This window comes from Lycorma delicatula, chromosome 7, assembly GCF_047948215.1.
Source record: "Lycorma delicatula isolate Av1 chromosome 7, ASM4794821v1, whole genome shotgun sequence".
NCBI lineage: Eukaryota > Metazoa > Arthropoda > Insecta > Hemiptera > Fulgoridae > Lycorma > Lycorma delicatula.
In genome coordinates this window covers 125,201,608-125,228,977 of record NC_134461.1, presented here as the reverse complement: position 1 = coordinate 125,228,977, position 27,370 = coordinate 125,201,608, and the positions used below count along the sequence as shown (strand labels likewise).

Sequence of the window (27,370 nt, the reverse complement as noted above, 5' to 3'; positions counted from 1 at the left end):
TGTATGGAACTGTTTCTTCCGGAATAAGCAAGCTTAACCCGACATCTTGTTTGACCACATTCCACCGCTGGCATCGGTAGATGTTGTGCTCAAAGGTATCTTCAAGATCGCAGTACCTGCATAGAGGAGACGCTCTCCTGCCAAATCGATGCAGGTAGGCTTCAAATTCGCCATGTCCAGAAAGGAGCTACGTTATATAGAAACTACCTCAGTCAGTCCTCTCTGCACCCATACATCTATTCTCGGAATTAATTTACGCGTCCATACACCAGTAGGTGAGGTGTTCCAGGCCTCCGCCACTTAGCCAGAAGTAAGTCCTTAGCCTCGGTCTTAGTCATACTAAGATAAACCCGCTGGAGCATCAATGCACGCAGCTGCACCGTGTTTTCTACTTTAAGTTTTGTTTTTTCAAATTTGTATTATTTAAAAAATGTGTTTTTATGAGACTACATTCCTTAATAAGGAATGTTGTCCCTTAAAAACAAATTTTTCTATTAAAACAAACATTTGTTTTTCATAAAACAAATTCTATTAGTCCACTTCATGTTAGCTTACAACTAACTGACGGTGAGGTAAAACAATCAAAACGAATTTTCGCATAGAGGTACATTTTTATGTGAAAAATGTTTAATATACGATAGATATTCATGGTATTAAAACCATACTTGTTAATTTACGTGTATTGTATGTACATACATATACGTACATAGTAGATACCTAATATTTATTTCAAAATTAGAATGCAAATATTAGTGTTTGTTAAAAAATATTTAAACCATGATTCGCATCAGGAATAAATATTTACATTTTGTATACAAACTAATAATTAATTTAAATGTATATATATATTTTTTAAATTGTTTTGTTTAAGCCATTTTATTTTTAATTAAAAAGCACATATTTTCATTTTTTTTAATCTAGATATCACGTCCGGATGCTAATTACATCTGAAATTTTATTTTGTGAAATTAATTCGTTTTTGAAATTGTATTTAATAATAACTTATCTATTCATCTCATTTTTCTTCCAATTTATTTACATTTTTTCTACTACATATTTAAATTATGACGATTTTTGGTTCTGTATCTACAGATTCAGAAGCAAAAACATGTTTAGCGCGGTCCCAAATATCTACATTTTATAACCGATTTCTGTAAAACAAAAACTGTTTTGCAAAAAATGGATCCGCTTACTAGATTTGGTTTTAAAAATTGTATTAACTGCATCCCAAAATTATGTATTTATTTATTGTTAAACTTGACAAAGTTTAAGTTTAATTTAAGTTACACGTAATAAAAACATGGAAATTTTAAAAACTAATTTAGTAACGTGAACCTTTTAATATTAATATGTGAAAACCACTGTGCTGTAAAACGTTCTATAAATCTGTAATTTCGGACCGCATAAGCGCCCGCAACCGCGTTCAACAACAAATTTCTCAACCGGTTTTAGTTCAGGTTAGAACCCAAGACTTCCGCAAGAAATGCCGAGACTTTACCTACTCGGCTACGGAGATCGGCAATACAACATTATTTATGTATAATTTTATAATTAAAGATATATATTATAATAAATGAGAATATTGTACTCCTTTAAGCACGTCTCTGCTCATTTTAGAGAAGCAATTTCCATTTAAAAATAAAGAAAATCTAATTATTTAATTGCAATCTTTGTTTGTATTGTTTGCTTCTTCACGGAAATAAATGAATAAATTAAATCAAATAATTTCTAGTTTAGATCTTCTGTCGCACGTCTCTCAATATGAGTTTTCGTCTACAAAGATATACAAAAGTTTGAACTTTAGGTTAAAAATCTAAAAAAAATCCTCTAAAAAAAGGAAATAGTTACTTTAGCACCACCGCAACACAAATTACAGTGACACCCAACGAAAGTATATTAATCTTCGAAAGGATTCAATACATTAGAATTAATTTTATTATTATATGTGCTGTATCAAAGCCTATTTAATTTAGTAATTTAGTAATTGAATTGATCACTTTCTGTTAAATACTCTTATAGTCTACTTGAAGTAATTTTGAGTTTACATTTGGTTTATCAAGGTTTTGTTGACCGGTTTTATATTTATTTATTTTTTAAAATATTATATATTAAAAAAGATCTTAATTACGATCAAAACGTTGTATGTAGTATATTATAATTTTTTTTTCTTTTCTGAAAATATTTTACGATATAGAAAAAATATATGACATTAATTGACTAATCGGTTTTATAATGCAATCATTTATTGGATAGGAAAAGTTTTTTAATAATTTAACGACGCATTATATAAGTTTTACTACCCTTTAAAGAAAAGTTTTTAAACTTTCGTTATAAAGTTAAGAAAATTCTCTATTATAAATCACTCTTTCAATTATTTTTTATAAATATAACTTTTTATTTTATTTTATCTTTTATTGAATAAAATTATTTTTTGTTTAGCTATGTCAAAGTTATATTTATTTTATTATTTATAAATTGATAAAATTGGAAAAACCCGTTATTTTAATATTTATAACTGATTAAAAATAAAAAATCCTCTTTTCTTATCAGAGCTTTACAGTTGAATAATTCTGGAGTTTTTCTCAAAACGTTTCTATTAAAATATGAAAGAGAAAATTAATAAATACATAACAAAAAGAAAAAAAAAACAATAACTTGGATTAATGTAATGTTATTTATCAGTTTAGTACAAAATAATTATACATACAAAAGAATGAACTGTATTTTCTAGTTTAATTTGATTACTTTTCTTATCTATGTTGAATTGTCCACAGATATGATTAAAATTTTAAAATTATTCCATATATCTTTAACTTACATGAAAATAATTATATCCTGAAGTTTAATCCTAATTAAATATTACGGAAAATCTAGCTGAAATTATTGTAAAAGATTTTAAAAAAAGAAAGAAGAAAGTTCTCAATTCAGCTCGTGTTTATTAATATGTCGAGTTTATCAAGCTTTGGTGAAGAATTATTATCTTCACCAAATAATAATTCTTTTTTATTATATGTATTTTGATAGAGCTGCTAAGTTTTTTCTATATTTATTACTCTGTCCCCCTTACAGATTTAGGTATTGCTGTTAATGTTAATTATTATCCTCAGAGATATTTAAATTTATGAAATCTTTTAATTTTTCCATATTTCGTTTTCATCTCAACGATGTTATCTTCGCCAGCTTTATACATAGTTTTTGTCTTTTCAAAAAAAATTTGAAATTTCTCAGCTATTTCGTGTCTGTATTTTCGTTTTCTCTTTTCTTCTGATAAAATTGCAGTATCACCCGTATAAGCCTGACGGTCTACTTTTAACCCTGAATCTCTTTAACTTTATTCTCTTAATTCCTCTTCTTTGTAATTATTTATTACTTTGTCCAATACTACATTAAATAGTACTAGTGAAACTCCATTCCCTTATCTTGACGCCTCTCTATTATAAACTATTTTAAAATATTTTGTAAACTTTATAATGAATATGTAAGAATGTCTTTGATTAATCTTCTGGTTTTATCTTCTATTCGTATGTCTACTAAAAATTCTGATCGATGTTCCTCTATCTGGTGAACCACTTTATTGAATATCAATGTATCTGTTGAATCTTTTGAAGTCAACAGAAAGAATCATCAAATTTTTAGTTTTTATATTTATTCGTTGCATGACCTCCAGACTAAATCCTGCTTATTATTCCGCTAATTCTTTTTCTACATTTCCCCTTCCAAAATATATATATATATATTAAAAAAGGAGGTATGTATATCCTTTTTTTATTTATTTTCATTGAATTCCGCTCTCAAATATTTTCTTTAATTAATTTATATTATTGCTTCTTCTGTAGAAAAATTACTTTTCTTTACTGTATTATAATTATTATTATTATTATTATTATTAATCACTTAGCTGATAATCACAAAATTATAAATAACTGTTTTTTTCGTTATATTTCACTTTAATTTCATCTCACGGTATCAATTCCATTTTACATTATCAAGTGCTTTTCAAATGCTATGTTCGTAAGTTTCTTTTTATTCAATCTGCTAACATTGCTTCTTTTTCCCCACGATTTTCTAAAATCGAGTAATCTTCTATCTAATTGACCTTTTTTTTTAATTTAATTTTTGTTAACTTTATAATAGAGAAAACATATATGGATGAAACTGTGCTAGAAAGGGAAAGAAAGAGAGAGATAAATATTATTAAAAATTATTTCCAGTTCCTCAAACTTTTAAATGTCATTTCATTTATAAATTATGAATATTAGTTTTTAATCATATCTTTTAACTGTAACAGAATTTCATCGTTCATAAAACTTTCGTATCGCATTAATATATATTTGTAATTTATGAAAGATTTTATCTTAGTCTTATTATAGCTTATTTATGACAAGATATGTATATAATTTTGTAGCAGGAAGTATAGAAGAGTAGATTGTACGTGCATTTCTAAGATTCAAAAATGGGCTGTTAACTCATTATCTGTGCGTCCATAAGTATGAATCATGGCAGACTTATATTTTCAAAATTAAATATATTAATTTATCCTTGTGTGTATATTTAAAAATTGCGCAATTTTTCCTAAAAAATAATTATTACTTTAAAAATATAATAATATCCACGTTTACCACCGGACAACGGAACTATTTATTACAACTGAACACAATATTTTGGGTTACGAGAAGCTACCGTTGTTATTTTTAATAATCTTCCAAACCATTTGAAAATCTTCCCATCAATTTATTTAAAATACCATTACAAAATTTTCTTTTACGGAAAAAGTATGATATGAATGAAAGTATGATGAATTAAAAAAAAAAAACTAATTGAAAAAACACAAAAGACCACGATGCATCTGCATCCCGTTCAATGTTTACATAAATATGTGTTCAAAATAATTTTTATTAAGGGAATCTGAATTGTGAATTATTTTTTAGTAATTTTTTATACGTATTACGAGGTGTGTTCAAAAAGTAACGAGAATTTTTTTTTTTGGAAAGAATTTTATTTATTCGTCTACATTAATTATCCCCTTCAAAATAGTCTCCATTATATATTATATACTTATGCCAGCGCTTTTTCCAATCCCTGAGACACTTCTAGAACTCTATCTTTGGAATAGTGTTTAGCTATTTTAGCTAATCGTTCTTAATCTCATTTATGCTCGAAAAACGAGGGCCCTTTAAGGTTCTCTTTATTTTTGGGAACAGAAAAAAGTCACATGGGGTCATATCTGGCGAATATTGGCGGCTGGGGTATCATTACAGTATTGTTTTTGGATAAAAACTGACGAACAAGCAATGAAGTGTATGCAGACGCATTATCGTGTTGCAAAAGCCATGAATTGTTTCGCCACAAATTCGGACGTTTTTTTTTCGAATTTCTTCACGCAAACGGCGTTAAACTTGTAGGTAATACTCCGTATTGGTCGTTTGATTTTGTGGCAAGAACTCATGATGTACTATGCCGTTAAAAATCGAAGAACACGGAGAGCGTAACCCTCATATTCGACCATACTTGTCGAGCTTTTTTCGGTCTTGGTGATCCAAAATGCCTCCACTTGGACGATTGAGCCTTAGTTTTGACATCGTATCCGTAAACCCATATTTTAACACCTGTTATGACACGTTTCAGTAGTTTTGTATCGTTGTTTAGCAACTCTTGAGCAACTTTCATTCGCCGCTATTTTTGTTCGAAATTCAACAGTTATGTAACAAATTTTGCTGTCACACGTTTCATACCTAAAACATCCAAAAAAAATTTCACGGCATGAGCCAGTTGATATCCCAACATCAGCGACTTCTCTGATTGTAATTCGGTGATCATTCATAATCATTTCTTTCACTTTTTCCACGTTTTCATCGGTTTTTGATGTGCTGAGGCGTCCGGGGCGCTCGTCATCTTCAACGTCTTCACGACCTTCTTGAAAACACTTATACCACTCGTAAACCCTTGCTTTACTCATAGCAGACTCACTAAAATCAATATTTAACATTTTTAAATCATTTCTCTACTTTATTCCATTCTTATAGTAAAATTTAATACAGATTCTCTGATCCACTCGCTATTTATACAAATAAAAAATCGTCGATCGTACCAAAACACGTTTTATCCTTTGGACAACTGACGACAGACTAAACATCCAATATGGCTAAAAATGTACATATACGTTTTAAACATGTTTACCAATACAACAACAAAAAATTACCGAGAATCAGGACTAATACAACTCGCGAAATTTCAAAATTCTCGTTACTTTTTGAACACACCCCATTTTACCTTGTAAGTTTTTTTATATATGTAATTTATATTTTATTGATGTCATCTAAATAGAGCACTTTTATGTACCGATCAGAATAAAAATTTATATATTTGTTTAGAATATTAAATTGTATTTGTATGCTTATTGATAACTTTTTCTTTTTTTTTTGGCTTCAGTCATTTGACTGGTTTGATGCAGCTCTCCAAGATTCTCTATCTAGAGCTAGTCGTTTCATTTCAGTATACCCTCTACATCCTACATCCCTAACAATTTGTTTTACATATTCCAAACGTGGCCTGCCTACACAATTTTTTCCTTCTACCTGTCCTTCCAATATTAACGCGACTATTCCAGGATGCCTTAGTATGTGGCCTATAAGTCTGTCTCTTCTTTTAACTATATTTTTCCCAATGCTTCTTTCTTCATCTATTTGCCGCAATACCTCTTCATTTGTCACTTTATCCACCCGTCTGATTTTTAACATTCTGCTATAGCACAGCATTTCAAAAGTTTCTAATCTTTTCTTCTCAGATACTCCGATCGTCCAAGTTTCACTTCCATATAAAGCGACGCTCCAAACATATACCTTCAAAAATCTTTTCCTGACATTTAAATTAATTTTTGATGTAAACATATTATTTTTCTTACTGAAGGCTCGTTTAGCTTGTGCTATTCGGCATTCTACTTCCCAAATAACAAAATTCTTCTACCTCCATAATCTTTTCTCCTCCTATTTATAACTAAAACAGAAAAAAATTTACGCGTTAAAAAAATTTTTAAAAATACTGCAGCTCTGTACGCCCAATTTTGTATCTATGTACATGTTATATATCACTGAAAAGTCTTGGTTTGCAGATGTAATGTTTCAAGAAAGCACTTAACGTTTCCTACTCATTTCAAAAAAAAAAAAAATATTTCCAACATTTTTTTAATTCATTAATTTTCTTTTCGATTAATTTTATTTCTTGTCATACCTAAATATTACTCAAAATTAAGATGTGTGAAATAAGAATTTAAAATTTCAGGAAAATTAACATTTACTTCATTTATATTGTTATCTTGCAAATAACGCTTTAAAAAATGTTTAACGAAATTAGCATATATATTACGAAGAACCTTTTTTCATAATTTTAAAAGAGACTGCAGCGTTAAAAGTCACATATACACATTTTACGTATGTTTAACATTGGATAGTGGGAAAAGAGAGAAAGGAAAATATTTAATCGCTTAAAAACTTTGAAGTAAAAATAAAGTAGAAAATGAATTAAAAATAGACTTGGTTTAATTTGTTAATGTGACAGTGACATTATTGTAATAAATTCGTTAGAAATTCTCTTTGCTTTCGAGAATACTCTTCAATTTATCTTTCGGCTTTCATATTTTCGTACTTTATCAGGGTTTGTTTATTTAAAACTTAGCTGTTACGGATAACGCTTGTAGACAAACATACACTGTATGATATTTATCTTTAAAATGTCAAGAGAGGCGCTTTAAATGAATGTACTCTTATTACTCTTTATACGCCCCTACTTCGTCAAACGTCGGTGTACTGTGCTGTTGTTTGTAATCCCGCATTTTACCATTATACTCTTCATTGCCGATCAACAAAGGGTCTAAAATAAATTTTTAGGCTGAATGAATTCATAAGAGGGTACTTGTTCCGTACGGTTCTGTAGAATATATTGTAGCACAACTTGGTTTTCTCAAGCCTATAGATAATACAATTGACTCCTTTTCAAGTTGGTGTTAGGGTAGGCTAACTCTAAACCTATTTGTGCTGATATCTCTCAATTTTACAGACCAAATAAGATAAAGGCATCTTTTTACAGCCCATTATAACTCCATCAATAGTAATATTTCTTACCTTGTTTCTATGTGGTTTTCAGCTACACTACTGTTATTTTGCCTAAAGCGTTTGATTACACAGCCCAACCAAAGAGTTTTTTTAATGTTTCATTCACTTTATGAGTCAAATCCTACTAATTATGAGTTGAGAAAAACGAATTTGATAAAGAAAAATTTTTATTAGCTCTAGTTTCTGTAATATACAATAGGTGGAAGTATTTTATTTTAACGTATTAAGAGAAAACTATACATTTTAATTACATATACCAACAACATAGAAAGTCCCCATTTGACATTATTTTAATGACAGTTACATTCGAAGAGTTCGTAATTGATGGAAGAATACCTGACAGTTGATTGGTCTGAAGAGAATCATGTGGTGGCTTCATGAGATCGTTGTCTTTGGCTTTCTTCTTGTAAGTGAGTTCCGGAGCATTCCTCTACACAGACCAGCACTAATCCGAAAGCATTGCTTCATTCTAACAGCTCTGATATCTTTGTTCCATTATAGAAATATCCTGATGGAATCTTTCTCCGTGTTCATCACTGACAACTCTTCAACCAGGAAGGAAAAAGTCCAGGTATGATTGGAGAAAATGGTTTTTAAGAGACATGTTGCATCCGAGTTGATAATATTTTCGCAGAAGTACTGTCACCAACCGACTAGAGTTTTCATCTCCTTTGTCGGCTAAAAATTCATTCATGGATTTTTAGTCAACAAAGGAGATGACCATCACAAAACAATGAGAATGGACGCCTCCCTAACGTTTCTCCAGCGCAACCACAATGAAGAAGAAAATTTTTTGAACAAAATTGTCACAGGGGACGAGACACGGGTCCATTTCGAAACTGAAGAAACAAAAGAACAATCCAAACAGCGGATGCATTCTCATTCTCCCAGTAAACCAAAGACGTTTAAGCGAACCTTCTCCAACAGAAAGTGTGTATGGCTAATTTGTTCTGGGACCGGAATGGAGTTCTCTTGGTGGAATTCATGGAACGTGGCACGACCATCACTGCAGCCTCATACTGCGTGACTCTTCAACGTCTACGAAGGGCAATTCAGAATAAGCGGAGAGGAATGTTGTCATCAGGCATTGTCTTTCTCCATGACAATGCACGGCCGCACACTGCAGCTCTAACAAAGAAGCTCCTGCAGCGTTTTCGTTGGGAAATGTTTGATCATCCACCATACAACCCGGACTTGGCTCCATCCGATTTTCACCTCTTTCCTCACATGAAAAGCATGGTTAGGAGGACAAAATTTTGGCACGGATATCGAGCTGCAGACCAGCGTAGAAACATGCCTGAAAACACAGGCGGCTCTGTTCTATGACGAGGGTATTGGAAGGTTGGTACCACCCTACGACAAATGTCTAAATCGGTGTGGTGACTATGTAGAGAAATAGCGTAACTATGTAAGTACTTGTTACAAATAAAAAAATGTTTTATTTTCACTGTAGTTTTAATTTTGTGACCGATCGGACCTTGAAAAAAAAAATAACCCTCGTATATAAATGTATAAATTAACTTTTGAACTGACGTGATTTTGGTGTCTAGGGGATGTGAAACGCGAAGATATGTCGAAGTTTTCCGGAAGTCGAAACACGGTACCCATTACGATTCAGTTTTTTGATAGTTTCTTATGAAATCTACCTAAGCTACGCATTGTTATGTAAAAAAGTTTATTACAATTTATATTGATTAATTCTACATCATATTTGCACAAGGTAATTTTAATAGAAATGATTAATAAGTAATGTGAAGAAAAATAAGGATTACTTGTTTTTAATTTATAATTATTTACTTTTTGAATCTTTTGTAGTAATCTATGTCTAACGAAATGCGATTTTTTTTAAATTTTATTTTTCATATCTTACATTATCTTAATTTATTATTCATCAGATTTATTAATCTTTGAATATAGTTTAAAAAGGATTTAACGTATGAAAATAAAATTATTGTTCAGAATTAACTTTAATGACCTTTGGTTAAATTATTAAGTAAGTAGTTGTGGGTATTAACCAAATTTTAACGGTTAAAATTCACTAAAATACGATACAGAAAAAGAAGATTTTAATCTTGTTAGATACTAAAATAAATATATCTAATATAAAGTTATTGCGTTATTTTAAAACAAGGTGTTAAATATTTACTATTTGTATCGGATGAATTCAACCGTTACTGGGTAGTTAAGCGATGTTGTTGCTATTTGTTGAGACGCCGCGCGTATCAGCCATGTGGTAGCTCGGGTGGGGGAAAATTCAAGCGCGGTAAATACGCAAGAGTCAGTGTACGCCGCGATGTGGCGCACGCAGGGGGACGTACACTCGTTTCTCGATTATCACGACGTACCATCTACGTCCACTGGAACCACCGATGAAATGTATTTCAGTTTAAGATCAAAAGAAATACCTTCCGGTATGTCCACTGCAAGATTACCGTCTACACCGGTTTCATTAACCGAATTGGAATTAAGTCTTGGACCTCTTAGAGAATTATATGAAGCTCTCGATAGAGAAATTTGTAAGCCATGTGTCGCCGGAGAAGCTTGTTTCCGATGTAGAGGATCCGCTTTGACTCTAGATAATGCGTCTGCTTGTCTCTGTAGCGAACCAGATACGTGTTATCATCAGCATCTTCTCACTTCTCGCCTTAAGTACGCTCCACTTGTTGATGAAGATAGGTAAGAACATTTTTTTTTTCTAACGTAAATCTACGTAAAAAATATTTTCTCTGTACGATTTGTAATCTGCAGTGACAATATGTTTATATTTACAATAAAATCTAGCTAATGTTTTATCTGTTTAATTGCTACATTATACTCGTATTTAAGTAAAACTTCTTAAGAACTTTTAACAGGATTTGTTAAATTAAATTAAAAGTCAATTTCATTTATCAAAGCTGTATTCAGTAATTCACGTTTAGATATTTATTTTCTTATTACAAATTAATCATAAGTATATAACTGGTTAATATGATCAATAGTAATAAATTTAAATTGTAAAAAATTAAATTTTATAATAAAAAGTAAAATGTTAAAAATTAAAAAAAAAAACTGCTATTATAAAAGGTACTTTCAGTCGATCTATTTCAAAGTATGTCACATGTCTATCAAAAAATAAAAAAAATATTTTGTATCGTGGAAAAAGAGGAAGAAAAAATTTGTTAAAGTTTGTATTAGCTTAATTCTCTATGTTAAGAATGGTTGTCAGGCTTCATAAAAAACGTACAAATCATGCCTTTAAATTGTAATGGAAAGTTTATTTTTTTAATTAATAAAAGTCTGATTACACTTTCTTTAATTAAGATTTATACTGCACAGAGCTCCGTCGGGCGTAATCTCAATCGTTTGTTATAAATATATCTTCAATAAAATTGTTATTTACCCGTTTCATTTATAAATTATAAACATAACGCTTGAAAGATCATTTTAAAAAATTCAAAAAAAATTTCTTTCTTTCTTTGTCAATATTCAAGTCATATTTATTTACACTTTTTTAGGTTTGATTTTTTTCCAGTAAAAATCTCGAATTTTTTCTCAAGAGTATTAAGAGATAACATCTTTAAATTATTTTATATGACCTGATATTCAGGTTTATTTATTTTAAATATTTTTATCATTATTTACATAAATTACTTACATTTTTTTTTAATTTAAACGTCTAGCATCCATCAAACAAGTTTGGTTTATCAACGTAGAGGACTACCATTTTGTTTTCTGTAAACAGTTACAAACCTAACGTTACTCCAGCGATGTTAACAATTTTTACTTTTTCATCTACACCTCTATTGCTGCTGCAACAGCAAAGTTGTAAAAGTAAAAAAAGTAAGGCCAAAATTTTGGATTTTAGGGATTTCGTAAATGTTGACGTTTCAAAACCTTGTTTTAATTCACAAAAAAAAAACCTAACAAAAAATAGATTATAGAAATTTCCTGAAGATGTATGATGTACATATTTGTGGTAACTTATAATTTGATTAATGACTTGGCCGAATAAAAATCTTCGAAAATGGCTCAAAAAAAAATTTCTATATATAGAGTAATGTTCGCATTAAATTTTGAACAAAATTAAAAAAAGAGTAGTTTTTATTATTAAAAAATAATAATTTAATTGATTTTTGAAAGATAATCAGGACTACGATTTTTTTTATAATTTAAATTCATTTTCTGTACCCGATTACTTCAGTACTGGATAGTGTGAGTGGGTAATTAATTCATGTATATTCATCTAACTGTAGAATGGCTTCAATGATATACTTGAAATCGTTTTAAAAAATTCCGGTAATGGGTTTGCCGGCTTTTTTACTGAATTTTAATTAAATATCCCATAGTTTTATTCAATATTTAGAGAACAATTAAGAAAAGATCAAAATGTTCCGTAAAGAAAAAATTGGATCCGATTTGACCGCCAGCGATATAAAATGCCGAATAGCACAAGCGAAACGAGTCTTCAGTAAGAAAAATAATATGTTTACATCAAAAATTAATTTAGATGTCAGGAAAAGATTTTTGAAAGTATATGTTTGGAGCGTCGCTTTATATGGAAGTGAAACTTGGACGATCGGAGTATCTGAGAAGAAAAGATTAGAAGCTTTTGAAAAGCGGTGCTATAGGAGAATGTTAAAAATCAGACGGGTGGATAAAGTGACAAATGAAGAGGTATTGCGGCAAATTTATGAAGCAAGAAGCATTTGGAAAAATATAGTTAAAAGAAGAGACAGACTTACAGGCCACATACTAAGGCATCCTGGAATAGTCGCTTTAATATTGGAAGGACAGGTAGAAGGAAAAAAATGTGTAGGCAGGCCACGTTTGGAATATGTAAAACAAATTGTTAGGGATGTAGGATGTAGAGGGTATACTGAAATGAAACGACTAGCTCTAGATAGGGAATCTTGGAGAGCTGCATAAAACCAGTCAAATGACTGAAGACAAAAAAAAAAAAAAATTGACCCCCACTAATCAAATTATGTTTTTACATTAAAAATTATTCAGTATTAAAAACATAATTCAGAAAAAAATCAACATTTCTTAGTAAAAGAATTTAGGTCTCAGTTGACCCGTTTGACTGAATGACGATTTTATCATAAAAACTTTACAGTTTTTATAGTATAATTTCAAAAAAAAGATCAAAATTTTTAGTAAAAAAATTTTAATCCCATCTGATTTCCTTGCTTGACAGTTACCTCGTATAACATTTTTAATAACAATTTAAAAAACAGAACTATCAGAGATCATAATGATTATAAAAAAAGATTAAAAAATAGCAATATTCATCGCTACCAAATCAAACAACAGACCTGTTTTCGCGAAACTTGACACATTACTTCGGCTTAAAAAATAGTGCCTTATTACGCTTTCGTTGTCATTTTTAATAAACTATCAAACTATTTGAAGATATTTCCCCCCCCCCCCAATTTATTTAATATGCAATTAAAAATTTTTTTATAAGAAAATATTACTATATCAATGAATTTATAACTCTAATTTAAAAATTAAATACCCTGAATTTTTTTCATCCTATTTAACATGTATATAAATAAATGTTAAAATAATTTTTAATTAAGCCATCTGAACTGTGAATTTTTTCTTAAATATTAAATATACAGGTTGATATTTAAGTATGGAAAGTTTTACACCCCGCATCTGATTTTGAGGCAGAAAGCAATGGGGTTTTATATAGTGTAAAAAAATCTGCATTATGGTTGGTTTTTAATTTTTGTCTGCCATTTTGAATCCGCCATATTGAATCAAAGTTAATTTTTTTAAATAGGAAGGTGGACATATTACACATGATTTCGATTTATAATTTTACAAGAAAAACAATGGTGAAATTTTTGTTAATGCCTGATCCCCGATTTTCTGTTAATGCCTTCTATTGAGTTATAAAAAAAAAAAAAACAAACCCACCAAATAAACAAATCAATTATTTAAAACACAAAAAAGGATTAAAGAAAACAAAAAAAAATAAATTTTAACATAAGTTCAATCTATCTAAATAATCTCTTCTAGAATTACGAATTAAAAAAACCAATAAAGAAAGTCCTAAAACACCATCACAAACCCCAAAAACCAAATAGATAATCAAAAAATATAATCAAAATTGAAATAACCCATAAATCCAAAAATAAAAAAAAAAGAATAAAGTAACAGATATTCAAGCCCTAAAAGACATAAAAGGAAATGCTTACGAACAAATAAAAAAATAATTAATCTAAAAAAATAACCAAAAAAATAAATAATTATCATAAGTAAAGTTTAGGATAGTTTAAAAAAAAACAATGATCTTGTAAATCATAATTTAAAAAAAAAATTATCTAAACAAAATCAGTAAAGAAAAAATCATCTTTAGTATCCAAAACTAATATTTTATATTAAAATACTTACTGAATTTTTACAAAATACATAATTTTATCAAATATTATGTCTCCAATACTTAAACACTCTATATCGCTAGGATCAATACTAATTTTTCAAACAGCCTTAATGTGTAGAAACAATTCAACAATAATTAAATCATCATGATATCTTTACATTATATTCTTAACAACAGTAGGAGGACTAATAATTATATTCATATATATCAAGAATTGCATCAAATGAAAAATTTAAACCAAGAACAAAAATTTTTTCAATTTGATTAATATCAATAAATACATTCAAAGTTGCAATGACGGAAAAATTGTGTTAAATAGAACGAGGTAAAACGCGCTGCATGAACAATTTTATTGCATTTTACATTCATAACGAATACAATAACGAACTTTAAACAGCGATAAAATATTGATATATGTGTGAAACGGGTTGTCAATAAATTTTGAGGAATAAAAATATTTTTGCTTATTATTTGATATAATTACTGCTTAAGGAGTCATAATCCTGATGTAATTTTGTTATTGACTTGGAACATAAACAAAATTATGTGAATAACTTAAAATGAAAAAATAATTCACATTCCGGCAATCCATACACCTGAAGCTCACGCTTGATATTAGCTATCCAACTTTTGTTTTCAGCATTCGATTTCTTATTTTTAAGACGATGAAAAGTCTCTAAAATAATTTAATATAATATAAAGTTTAAAAAAAACTCCAAAAATGCACTAAAAATTAAAAAAAAAAAAATTTTGAATTTGCTTTTTGGAAGTCGATTAAATTACAAAAAAAAAAATATTTTTCTTTGAAGTCAGTTTTATTATATTTTTTAATGTAAAATTGGCAGAAAAAGAATTATTAGAAAATAAATTAAAGTCATAGAAACAATGAAAAACTCCAGGGCTTCAGACAAGTCTTTTGCAAATTATTTTTTTCTTATCTAACTTCTTAAATTTATAGAATATTCTAAAAATAGCTAGCTATCTTTAAAATCAAAATTAATCATCTGGTATAGAAACTTAAATGTTTGAGACAAAGTATCACGGTATATTTATAAAAACAGGAAACTTGCTTGATAAATTCTTTGATAAGGTAAGGTATCAAAAGATTAACTGGCTTTTTTATTTTTAATAATTTTGATAATCTATTTTTTTTTATTATTCATAAATTTTGTGAGTTTTAAAAATTTGTTTGAAATTTTATCATTACTCTTAAGCAAACAATTGAAAAATTTACTTTTATCGTTTTATACAAAACAAAACGTTAAAAATCAATATATATTATAACTAACAAAAAAACGTTTCAGTAAACCCGAAAACCTCTCTTTCAAAATAGATAGATAAATAGAGAGAGAGTGAGAGAGAGCGTTTGTGTGGGGGTGTGTGTGTTGTATGTGATTGAGTGAGAGTGAGCGTACGATCGTGCGAGCGTACGAGCGTACGAGCGTACGAGCGTACGAGATCACGTGAGAGTGATCTGTTAAAATATGAGGGAATTGTTTTTTTTTAATTTAACTTTAAAACAATTATTTCAATTAAATTATCTTGCAACAAGTGGGATAAATTTAATAAAATATTCTACTTTTAGGTATCGGTAATAAAAAATTCGATTCATTTAATATTGTATATCGTACTTGAAATGTTAACACTTTATATTAAACAATCTTTTTCTTGTTTTAGAATAATTACAACAGGATAATGATAATTATTTATTGAATTATATTTTTAATTCCGTTTTATTTTTCCAAAATTAATTAAGTTTACATGAGTTATGTAGTAGTAAGGTGGTGAGTTAATTATACGATATTTTATTAAAAATAAATAATGATTGTAAACATATTTACATAATTTAATAATCTTTTTTTTTTAACATAGCATCAATAGAATTTTGATGTACCAATAAAATGCTATTTAAATCTATTTTTTTTCGAATTATTGCTTTCGCGGTATATCAATAAGGGAAAAGTATACAAATCGGTTAAAGAAAAATGTACAAAAATTAATGTTTTCTAAATTTGGTGTCTTAAGAAGATATTATTTTTTTTTAACGAAAAGTAAAAATAAATATATTTAAAGAAAATGTAAGTAATCTGCGAAAAAATATTTATTTTAATGTTCCTAGGTCCATACAATCTATTTTTGTCAGACGGACTTCCGTGAGTATATATCTTAGCCTGTACCGGTCTTAAGTGTTGGACCTATTTTCTTCAAACTCGGTAGTTAGGGACTACCTTTGGGGAAAAAATGTGTTAAATTTTTTCAAAGATGCAAAACGGGTGAAGTTTTGTCCGAAATAAAATTTAAAATCTATACTGGGGCACTTTAGCAAAACGATTTTCTTACAAAAGTAGAAGTTATTTTTACCAAGATTACAAATTACCAAAACGTTTTATTAAATATTTACCCCCTCCCCCAATATATCTATATATATATATATATATATATATATATATATATTTTTTTTTTTATCTATATCTTGCTTCAGAAAAGAAATAATGGGAGTTTTTTGAACCTTTATTTTCTACTTCAATAGGTCTCCAGATATTGCCGTTCTAATAATATTTCAAATATTTTGCAGTGATCTGTGATAAGAGAAATTTTTTTAATTTATTTTAAATTTAATTCCATCTCGTAAGTTACTCATTGCATTTAAAATTTAAACATCTTAGTTGACAGCCCTTAAACTTTAGTATTTCTTGAAAAAAGATTAGACAAAAAATTTTCACTCCGTTTCTAGAAAATTATACAACTTTATTTATTTAGAATTTTTAGAAAAAAGGCGGGTCTATGGCCCACCGCAAAAATATTCCATGACTTACGTTTCATTACACAAAAATTTTTTGCCAGTTGTAACTCTACATGACGTTCATGAATTTAATTTACTAGCAACAAAAACGTTTACAACAAAAAGCTTCAAAATCCTGAACATTTTCGTTGTTTCTTGAGTTGTGAGTTTTTAACAAAGCTCTAACTCTAATTGTTTACTCTTTTATTTCCAAAACACGAATATAATATTAGATACAGTAAATCGATCGTATCAAGAAGTATAAATCGTTTGAAAGAATTAAACGTTCGAAAATTATAAATAGTTCAAACGAATGAATCGTTCGTGCACTTCATTCAAAATAATATATCGAAATATTCAAAATAATAATAAATGTGAGCACAGCAAACAAACAAACCAACGCACCATGCTTGATAATATATAATGTTATAATGTTGGAGAGAGATGATTGTATCTTTGTATTTTTTAAGCAATTTTAAAAAGTTCTTTTTTAGATTTATTATCACCATATCGGAATCGTTTTCTTAGAAATTAATTTTATCCGAATTCCTTCCCATTAAGTGTGGGAACACCCAAAAGAAAACAATTTCATATTTTTAATGCTCAAAAGATATTTTGTTAAACAATAGTCACTATAAAAACTTAATATTCCTCGGCTGATCGGGAGCAACCAAATTAAAAAAAAAAAAATGGAAAAGAATTTTTTTAATTTTGATTTTACTTTAAGATAATTTTTAGTGAATATTTTAATAATTTAAAAAAAAACCTCTGATGAAAATTTGAAATAATAAATCATGAAAATTTAGACCACAAATTGTCAAAAATTCGAAAACATATTTTTCAAAACTGTGATGCTAATAAAAAAATATTTATTATTGCTTTATTTTGTTAAGCATGTTGGCTCAATAATTAAATTTAAAAGATTTCAAAAATCATCAAACGAATAATTTTATATTTATTAAAAAACAGTTTTAAATCAATAACACTAAAATTTAATTCATGTTTTTTTTTTGGTTTTTTTTAATACGTTGATTAAGAAATGAATTGCATAACTTGACCGGCATATCTGGAACTATTTTTAATTTTTTCTTATTATATTAACGGTGCATTGATCGAAATATAATTTGAGAGAAAACGTTTGTATGGTTATTTAATTACAGTAAGTTTATAATTAACCTTTATTTAGCGGTAAAATATGACAACATTTCAAGCATATTAATATTAATTAATTTAATTATGGTGGAGATGAAATCCGGTTGATAATATATTATTAATTTTATGCAGTTACTCGATTGTTTAACAATTACCGAGAAATAAAACGTTAAAAATGAACGTTTTTAAACTTTATAAACGTGATTTCACCTAAATGTTTTATTTATTACAGAAGATAGAAAACATTCATTTTGCATGGGTAACTAATATTATAGTAATTATTTAATCAGGCCTTAAGATTTAAATTTTTCTTTAAAACAACATAAAAAGGCGGACATAAGGAAACAAAGAAGACATTTTATCATTTTGAAAATTAAAATTTTTAAATTAAAGTTTTTAAATTTTCCGTTCATTTTGATACGTAGAATCTGAAAATTAAGAGCCAGATACAGTTTTTTTTTCACAATCTCTATAAATCTTTACATTTGTTATTGTAATGCTGTTCGTTGTTGACTGCATTTGTTTCAAAAGTTTTGTTTTAAGCCTAATGAAGGTATTAGAAATATTAACTCTTCCTACAATGACACAATTTTTTACGGTAGCATTGGTGGAGCCAAAAATTTTATTTCTTGAATTGATTATATATATAGAATTATGATATACATACTTTTCTGTTAAGTATTTTAATTTCCAAATTCTGTATTTTTGTATAATTTTTTCAAAGAAATAAATAATGTATAATTCTTTTAGATCCTAAGAATTGGTCAGTTTATATTAAGACATGTCATTAGATCAGAGAAATTTTTTTTTTTTTTTTTTTTTTTTTTTTTTTTTTTGAGAAGTAAATAATTTATTTGATTTTCATTGAAAAACCTCCAAAAATTGATTTTATTTTAATTTTTTTTTAAAGCAAACACTTAAAAAATGATATACTGTTTTTTGTTTTTTCTTATATAGTGCTGTAGCCGTATCTTAGTAAATATTGCATCAATGAAAAGGAAAATAATGCACTGTGCACAACTTTTTTTCTAAAAGAAAAGTTACCAAAAATTTATAAAAGATGTTACGAATGTAAAAAATTAGTTTTAGTTATTTAAAAAAATATGACAATTTAATTAAAGAGAAGATGAAAAATATCTTATTATTAACAATAACAATAATATTAATATTTGCTTTTTATTAATAATTAATTATCAAAACTACGCTATTTAATGCTACTGTATGATATGTATAAATAAACAAGCAATTATTCTAAAACACAGTCTTTTTCTTTAACTAATAATTACGCTACGAATTTCATCTACCAATTTGTATTGAATAAATTAATAAATAACGTCCGAACGAAATTACAAAAAAAAAAGTTTGCTTGGTTAACAAGAAACAAAAAAAAATTTTAAATGTCTAATTCGTCATATAAATCGAAGTCTGTACGTAGAAATATGGAATGAAAATTTTGTAGCGTATGTAAAATACAGTGCTTCACCGGGATTTGAACTCTGAAAAAAATTCTGACTGAAATACTGAGACTCTACCATTCCGATATCGAGGTCGGTAAATTGAAACTTGGAGTTAAAAAATAAAATTATAATTGAGTTTAAAAGTAGCATAATAATAATAATAATAAAATTCACAAATTGGATTTTTAATTTAGTAGTTAAGGGTTTAGTAGTTTTTAAAAAACTGAAATAAAAGTACGAATTTTTAAAAATTCTTTTTAAATTGTAATTAAATCTGTTTATAAGAGTTTCTCACTTATTATTTACTGTAACTTTCCTGCGCTATAGCTCTTGAAGGTAAGTTATTGTAATATGTCCAGTTTGGGGATATGCTGTTATCGCCAGACGTTTTGATACTTAACGAACTCAAAAAACCGGATGGTAACTTAAAAGGTGAAGGAAGTGAGGCTATAGGGCAAGATTACCCTCAATAACTTGAGAGTTTGCATGTTAAGGTCATATTTTTCTTAGGCACATCTGTTAACGATTAAAAATTACAATATTTGCAAAAAACATTTTTCCAAAATCTCATCTCCACCTTATAAAACGCTCAAAATCACTGCTGTGTTGTTACGTCACGGGTGAGTGGTAAAATTAAATAAATAAATATTTAAAGTTTAAAAAAATAGCTTGGTCTGGCCGGGTCTCGAATTCGATCACCCGGTTGACTCGGTACCTGGTGCGTTAAGCCTCGCGGCTGCACCAGTCTGCCGACCGCACAAACGAAATTTTTTCTATGTAAATTGTGAAATTACATTAGTTAGTGGTAACCGTCGGCGCTCGTCCCGCCAAACCCGCGCGAATTAAATACAATATGCGTACGCACTTTAGTTGGAATCATTGATTTAAATGTACGAAAAAATATTCTATTCAAATGAAATGATAAATATTTTGAATTAAATTGTTTGTGTATTTTAATGTAATCTGTGAATCAGAAACAACTCACAGTTGTAGAACTTTTCTAGAACGCGACTTCAGGCGTGTGACGGGAAATTCCTACAACTGTGCTTTTTATTTATTTATTTTATCAGTTATGAGGCACCAAATTTGCGGTGAATGACCCTTCTGTTAAGAAACATTTTATTAACGATTCTATTTATTAAAGAAAATAGAAATCCAATAAATCGCAATGAAATTTTTTTTCTTATAATTTTACAAAGTTTATTTGTAAGACAATAATATGCATTATGGTCCTGCAGAAAAAGTAATGATTAAAATAAAACCAGTTTTAATACAATTATATCCCAATTTTCAATCCGTTATTAATTAAAGTTTTAAAACGCTTCAGGTTTTCAATTATTAAATAAATCGTTAAAAAATCATGATCCAATGCGAAATACAATATTCAATCTAATAGTCTTCCCAAAGACCAGAATAGCACATTTTTCTTGTAGAACAGCTGTTAAATTGAAATTAATAATTTAAAAATATGTACTTAATTTTAAAAAATTCTTTATTTTTTAATATTTATTCAAGATTAATTATTTCACTCACCTGGAATCGTGGCTTACCTTTAAAATTAAAATAAACGAAACAAAATCAAAGTACGTCACGTTCACCCTTCGTAAGGAACACTGTCCTCCTGTTTCTATCTTAAGACCTCAAACCTGTAAATATTTGGGTTTTCTTGATCGACAACTTACTTAAATACTTAAATACGACTTACTTAAATTTATCACTTCTAAGCGGAAACAGTTGGATCTCATGTTTAAACACCTTTACTGACTGATAAGCCATAGACATCGGCTTTCATCAGAAAGTAAATTATTGATTTATAAATCTGTTTTGAAGCCTGTTTGGGCTTCAAAATTACGGGCTTGAATTATGGGTGTTACAGCGTGCCACTCCAGTATTGACATACTTGAACGCTACCAAACAAAAACACTGCCGAAAATGCTCAACACACCTTGGTACATAAGTAATAGCCTTATATATAATGATTTTATTAAGTTGCGAACCGTTCGGCAGGAAATCTCTCTGGTCAGCCTACGGTATCAAAATCGTTTGGATCGGCACCCGAATTATTTGGTGGTCCATTTATTAGTTAACACGATCAGTGATCTTTCAAGATTTGTGAGGAACAATATTTTTGGTTTGCCTTGTCGTTTCAATTAGGTGACTTTATGGTCTGGCCGTACGGGAGTGCTCATCTATTCCATTATTAAGTCACAAGCCGCTGGGTCTGTGGCAACTTAATATTAATTCAAATACATCTTATTTACTTATTGTTCTATGAACAGATTGTAGTTTTTGTGTCGTTAAAATAAAAAATAAAAATTAAATATACCTATGAGTAAATAAACGATTGGGATTCAATTAACCACACGTCTCAAGAGTGGTCGTCCTGAGTCTGTTCAAGACTGCTAGTTTACCGGTACATTTACACAAATATTTATGAGTTGCTAATGACTTTAATTGTTGATGCGACTATAAATAGAAATATTTTAAAAATATAAACGATTTTTATTTTAATTTATACTGTTCACATAGTAATGAAACGTTAAGTTAAAAAAAAATTATTAATTAATTAAAAACGGGTTTGTAAACTATGTTTTTTCGTAATTTATATAATTTAATGGCGAATAAATTTCAAAATATGGGTTAACTTGGTAAAAGCAAGCTTTAATTGTATAAAGTCAATTTGTTGTTTTTTCCGGCAGTTAATGTAACGTAACGGTTTAAAAACAGATAATATCTTTTATTTGATACAGACAATAATATATCTGTTAACACACACTCCCGAAATTCTTTTGTATAATCAACATACGGCGTTTATAATAAAGTGCCTTATTCTTCTGTTCACATTTTTTTTAAATTACACCATTTAAAAAACTTACCACAAATTTTTTTAAATAAAATTAAACAATTTTTTTTATGTAACAATATAACACTGTCGATAAATTTTTAATTAACATGAATCAAGAAATTTTTTAAAAAACCTGCATTTTCTGCATTAAGTTCAAGGAATACATAAATATATACTCAATTTCCATTAAAGACTTCTGTTTCATTATTTATTTTCTAATTATTTTTTAAATGTAATGTTTATCTTTCTATGAATAATTAACATGAATCTTATACACATTTTTATTTTACAATTAATTTTCCTTTTCTGTGATAACCGCTCTGGTCAAGGTTTTATCACTGTTTCTTTGATTCATCCAAGGAAATTTTTTATTTTTTTTATCACTGGAGTAGGATTTCTATCTATTTCTGATGTGATCTCTATAGTATACGGATTGATCAGAACACAAAACCTATTTGTTTATCTGTACCTACAAAGTAACTTGTCTTGACTGGTTGACTGATTGATTTATCAACGCCCAGTAAAAAATACTGAAGACAAATTGATGAAAATTTGTATACTTGTTCTTCTTACGGTGTAAGTGCATATGAAAAAAGGATATCTTAAAATTCTGAGTTTAAAGGGTTAAAATGAAGTAACAATTAAATTTACTATTTTTTTCTTTTTTTTTCTCGGTAACAAATGAAGATATCAGCCTGATTTTTGGTGTCTAATTTTCATGTAAATATCTAAAATCCAATTTTTAGAATTTTTTAAATTACAATTTTAAAGGGTTAAAATGGATTTTTTTTTGAAACCCGTCTATTTTCTTTTTCTTTTAATTTCTCGGTAACAATGGAAGATATCAACTTGATTTTTGATGTATGTAATTTTCATGTAAACATCTAAAAATCACTTTCTAGATTCTTTGAAATTCGACGTAGAAAGATAAAAAGATTTGAACAATGATTACAAATTTTCCACATTTCCGACTACACTAAACGAGATATTCATTAGATTGTGGCTTACAAATAGGCTTCAGATAAATATCTATAAACCATTTTCGGATTATCTGAACTTTTAAGGGATGCAACATCGTTGCATCCCTTTTTTAAGGGATGGGGTGTTGTGTTGGGTGGTTCAACCAACATAGCCACTGCCAGTGTTACTGTATGTGTGACGCGACTGAGTGCACACTTGATTAAAAAAAAAAAAAAAATGTAGTTAAATAGTTAAAAAAGAGAGAATCGAAGTACGTTCACCTCCTGTTGGTGTTTGTTGCGTAACTCTAAATACCGGGCAAAGTTCGTTTTTACCATAATTTTGTCATAACTCAAGCATGAGAAAGGATTTTCTGAATTCAAAGGGTTAAAACGAGATAGCGTGTATCTTACTTTTTCACGTATTTCTCGGTAACGAATTGAGAATCTATTTTTTATATTTTTATATATCAATATATTTTATATATTTTCAATGTTTAGGATTTCTAACCACTCAATCTTATTCGAACCGTTGATTGAAGCGGAACGAAATATACAGTGGAATAGCATTTTGCATCCGCATAGATTTTTAAGCATTATTTTGTTCCTTTTAATCTTTGTTTAATATAATTTACGACAATGACAGTCGAATATTTAAGTCTCAATGAAGAATTGTTATCTCATGCGCATTGTAGGAGATGGTCGTGTCTTTTTCGATCTCTTTCTCATCTCATTTGCTATATACAGCTATTGGCGACCGAAGTGCTGGAAATAATTGCGTCACATGTGATAGAGAATTAGGAGGAATTCTCGACTATGATGTAAAATAATTGGAATCGCAACTATTAGAGCTGCAATGAATATTTCGTTCAAATGGTCAAAGGTTCGACTTATGGTGGATTGTGAAAACTGGACGTGGAATGTAGATTATTTCCGTTTATATTCGAGGAAGTCCTGTAATAAAAATATCTCAAACAGCACTTTTCGGTCCAACATTCTAAATCGTCCCTTATCAGAGATACGTATATACATTTAATCTTTGGGCAAAAATTCGTTTTTTTATATCGTATATTCCTTCTATATTTTTAATAAAAAAATCTATTTGACGTTTTATCAGGATTTAATGAAAGTCTAAAAACAATATTATTCTTAAATAAATAATTTTTATTTTTAAATAAATAAGTTTTGCTATTAAAAAAAATTTGCGAGTGAAGTGGCGATGGATCAACGCTAGCCTATGTATAAAAAAGAATATGTCGTGATCGACACCCAGCAAAAACTGCAGAAAATAAATTAATGAAAATTTGTATATATGTTTCTCCTACGGTGTAAATGCGCAGTAAGAAAGGATTTTTTTAAATTCAGAGTAAAAAACAAACTTAAAATGGAGTAATCAACTTGATTTTTGTTGTGTATAATCTTCATATGATTATCTTTTCTTTTTTCTGTTTAGCCTTCGGGAATTACTGTTCAGGTATTATTTCAGAGGATGAATGAGAATGATATGTATGACTGTAAATGAAGTGTAGTCTTGTACAGTCTCAGTTCGACCGTTCCTGAGATGTGTGGTTAATTAAAACCCAACCACCAAAGAACACCGGTATACACGATCTAGTATTTAAATCCGACTTGAACGCTGGAACTCTCGACTTCCAAATCAGCTGATTTGGGAAGACGTTCACTCCTAGACCTGGTAGGTCTCATGTGATTATCTAAAAACCACTTTTTATACTTTTTGAAATTCGACCTTGAAAGGGGTGAAGAAAGATGATTGAACAATGAATGCAAATTTTCCCCATTTCCGACTATACATATTTACTCGATTTTAACTTAAAAAATTTCTTCAGATAAATATCTAAAAACCATTTTTGAATTGTTTTAAATTAAATATTAAGGAGTAAAAAAATAGCATTTTTTTTACATTTTTCCCGTTTAATACAACCGATATTAAATCAATTTTTAATGAGATTTGGTAACATTGTGATGGAAATTTATGTTTTTAATTTTGATCGTGTATTTCGAGAGCAAAGCTAAGACGGGAAATCTAAAAACCAGTTAGTGGGTCCTGTACCGACCAAACTGTTGCTCTGAAGAAATTATAACACACTGACAGTTTTATAATTTGAGCAGGCTCTAATTTTTATTTATCATTATTATTGTCACAAGCATGAGTTCTATGAACTCAAGGGAGTCCAGGCGGCAGAGATTCTGCCGCCTGGACGGCTAGACGGGAAGGGCGACCGAAGAGAGCCCTAACTGGCTAAATATCCTGTGACCACGACGGTAAAAGCAAATAACAATTTTGTGCGAGCGAAGCCCGGACGGGGATGCTAGTATATATATATATATATATATATATATATATATATATATATATATATATATATATATATATATATATATATATATATATATATATATATACATATGTGTGTGTGTTTATGTATACTGGTATAAAGGTTAGCATGCCAACACGTTATGGGTTCGTTTCATGGTAAGGATCTGTGTTTTTTTAATTATCTAACATTTTTTTAATTGATGTACTTGAAGCATTTTCAAGGCCGTTAAGTAATTATAAAATCATTAAATTAATTGAATTACAACTTACATTATTCTATATTGTTCTTCAAACACGGTTTAAATCCATGGATATCATCAACCATCGTTTTTAAAAAAATAAATAAATAATTAATTTTACATTATTATTTTTATAACAAAAAAATGTTAATATACTTGAATTATAATTTAAAAATAAATACTTCTTCAAAATAAGCAATTAGAATTTTTTTTCTTTTTTACATTATATTACAATTTTAAGTGATTTCAAACAAGTTTCTAATTATGTCGTAATTAAATAATCTGTATTGAATATTCGCTTCACTAAACTGTAAAGCTTTTAAATAAAATGTTAAAAGTAATGATTTATTTTTTCCTATTTTATTTTTACAGTCTTTCGAGTAAAATATGTTAATTTAGTCATATAAAACTATAAATAAAAATATCCGATTCTTTTGAACAGAAGGAAATTAAATTAAACTTCCTAAATTGTTACAAACTGAAATTCTTTGTTCAATTAATTTCTTTTTTTAATTTCCCATTATGAATACAATTTTTAAATGAATTAATTGGATATTATTTTTATATCTAATAAAATAAGTTAGGTTCAAAATATTTTATAAAAATAACTTAGACGCTTTCCGATTTTTTATACTACAAAATTTCCGGATAAGTTCTTGAGAGTCGAATGTAAGAAAGTTTACTTCATCAGCACACTTGATTATATATGTATCCTTAGGCAGGTGTCTTTCATTTTCTGTCTCCATTAGTCGATACCGATTGCACCAATCGGTAAGGAATAAAGGTCAAATCCTCTAGTGGTAAAAGGGTTGTGTCGAGTTGCGCCGATATTCAACTGGTATTCGGCCCGGCAAGTAATCAGATAGAAAAAAAATTGAACAGCACGCTTGTTAAGCATTGAATTCATATGCAAGAGCCACACCGATCAAAGTTCATTTTAAAAAAAAAAAGGAATAGTTATTACGTCAACAATAATTTTTTTAAATTAAGTTTTCGTTTGCCTATGATACGGCTATCCTACCTGTCGATGTTAACCCAACTCTAGCTTCAGGTAAACTGCCATCTGAATCGGACCAAATCAACTGTAAAAATTGAAGATTAGGATTAATCAAGCAAAGTC

General features: G+C 28.6%; 1 protein-coding gene across 1 annotated transcript in view; it reads left to right on the top strand.

Annotated features, from left to right (window-relative positions):
- Nucleotides 1–10,397: 10,397 nt before the first annotated feature.
- Nucleotides 10,398–27,370, top strand: part of LOC142327681 (uncharacterized) — a 552,796-nt gene continuing 535,823 nt past the window's right edge. Inside the window, exon 1 of the mRNA XM_075370918.1 lies at nucleotides 10,398–10,784. Coding sequence (XP_075227033.1) covers nucleotides 10,402–10,784 — 383 coding nt within the window. The 5' untranslated portion in view covers nucleotides 10,398–10,401. The remainder of the gene's footprint in view (nucleotides 10,785–27,370) is intronic.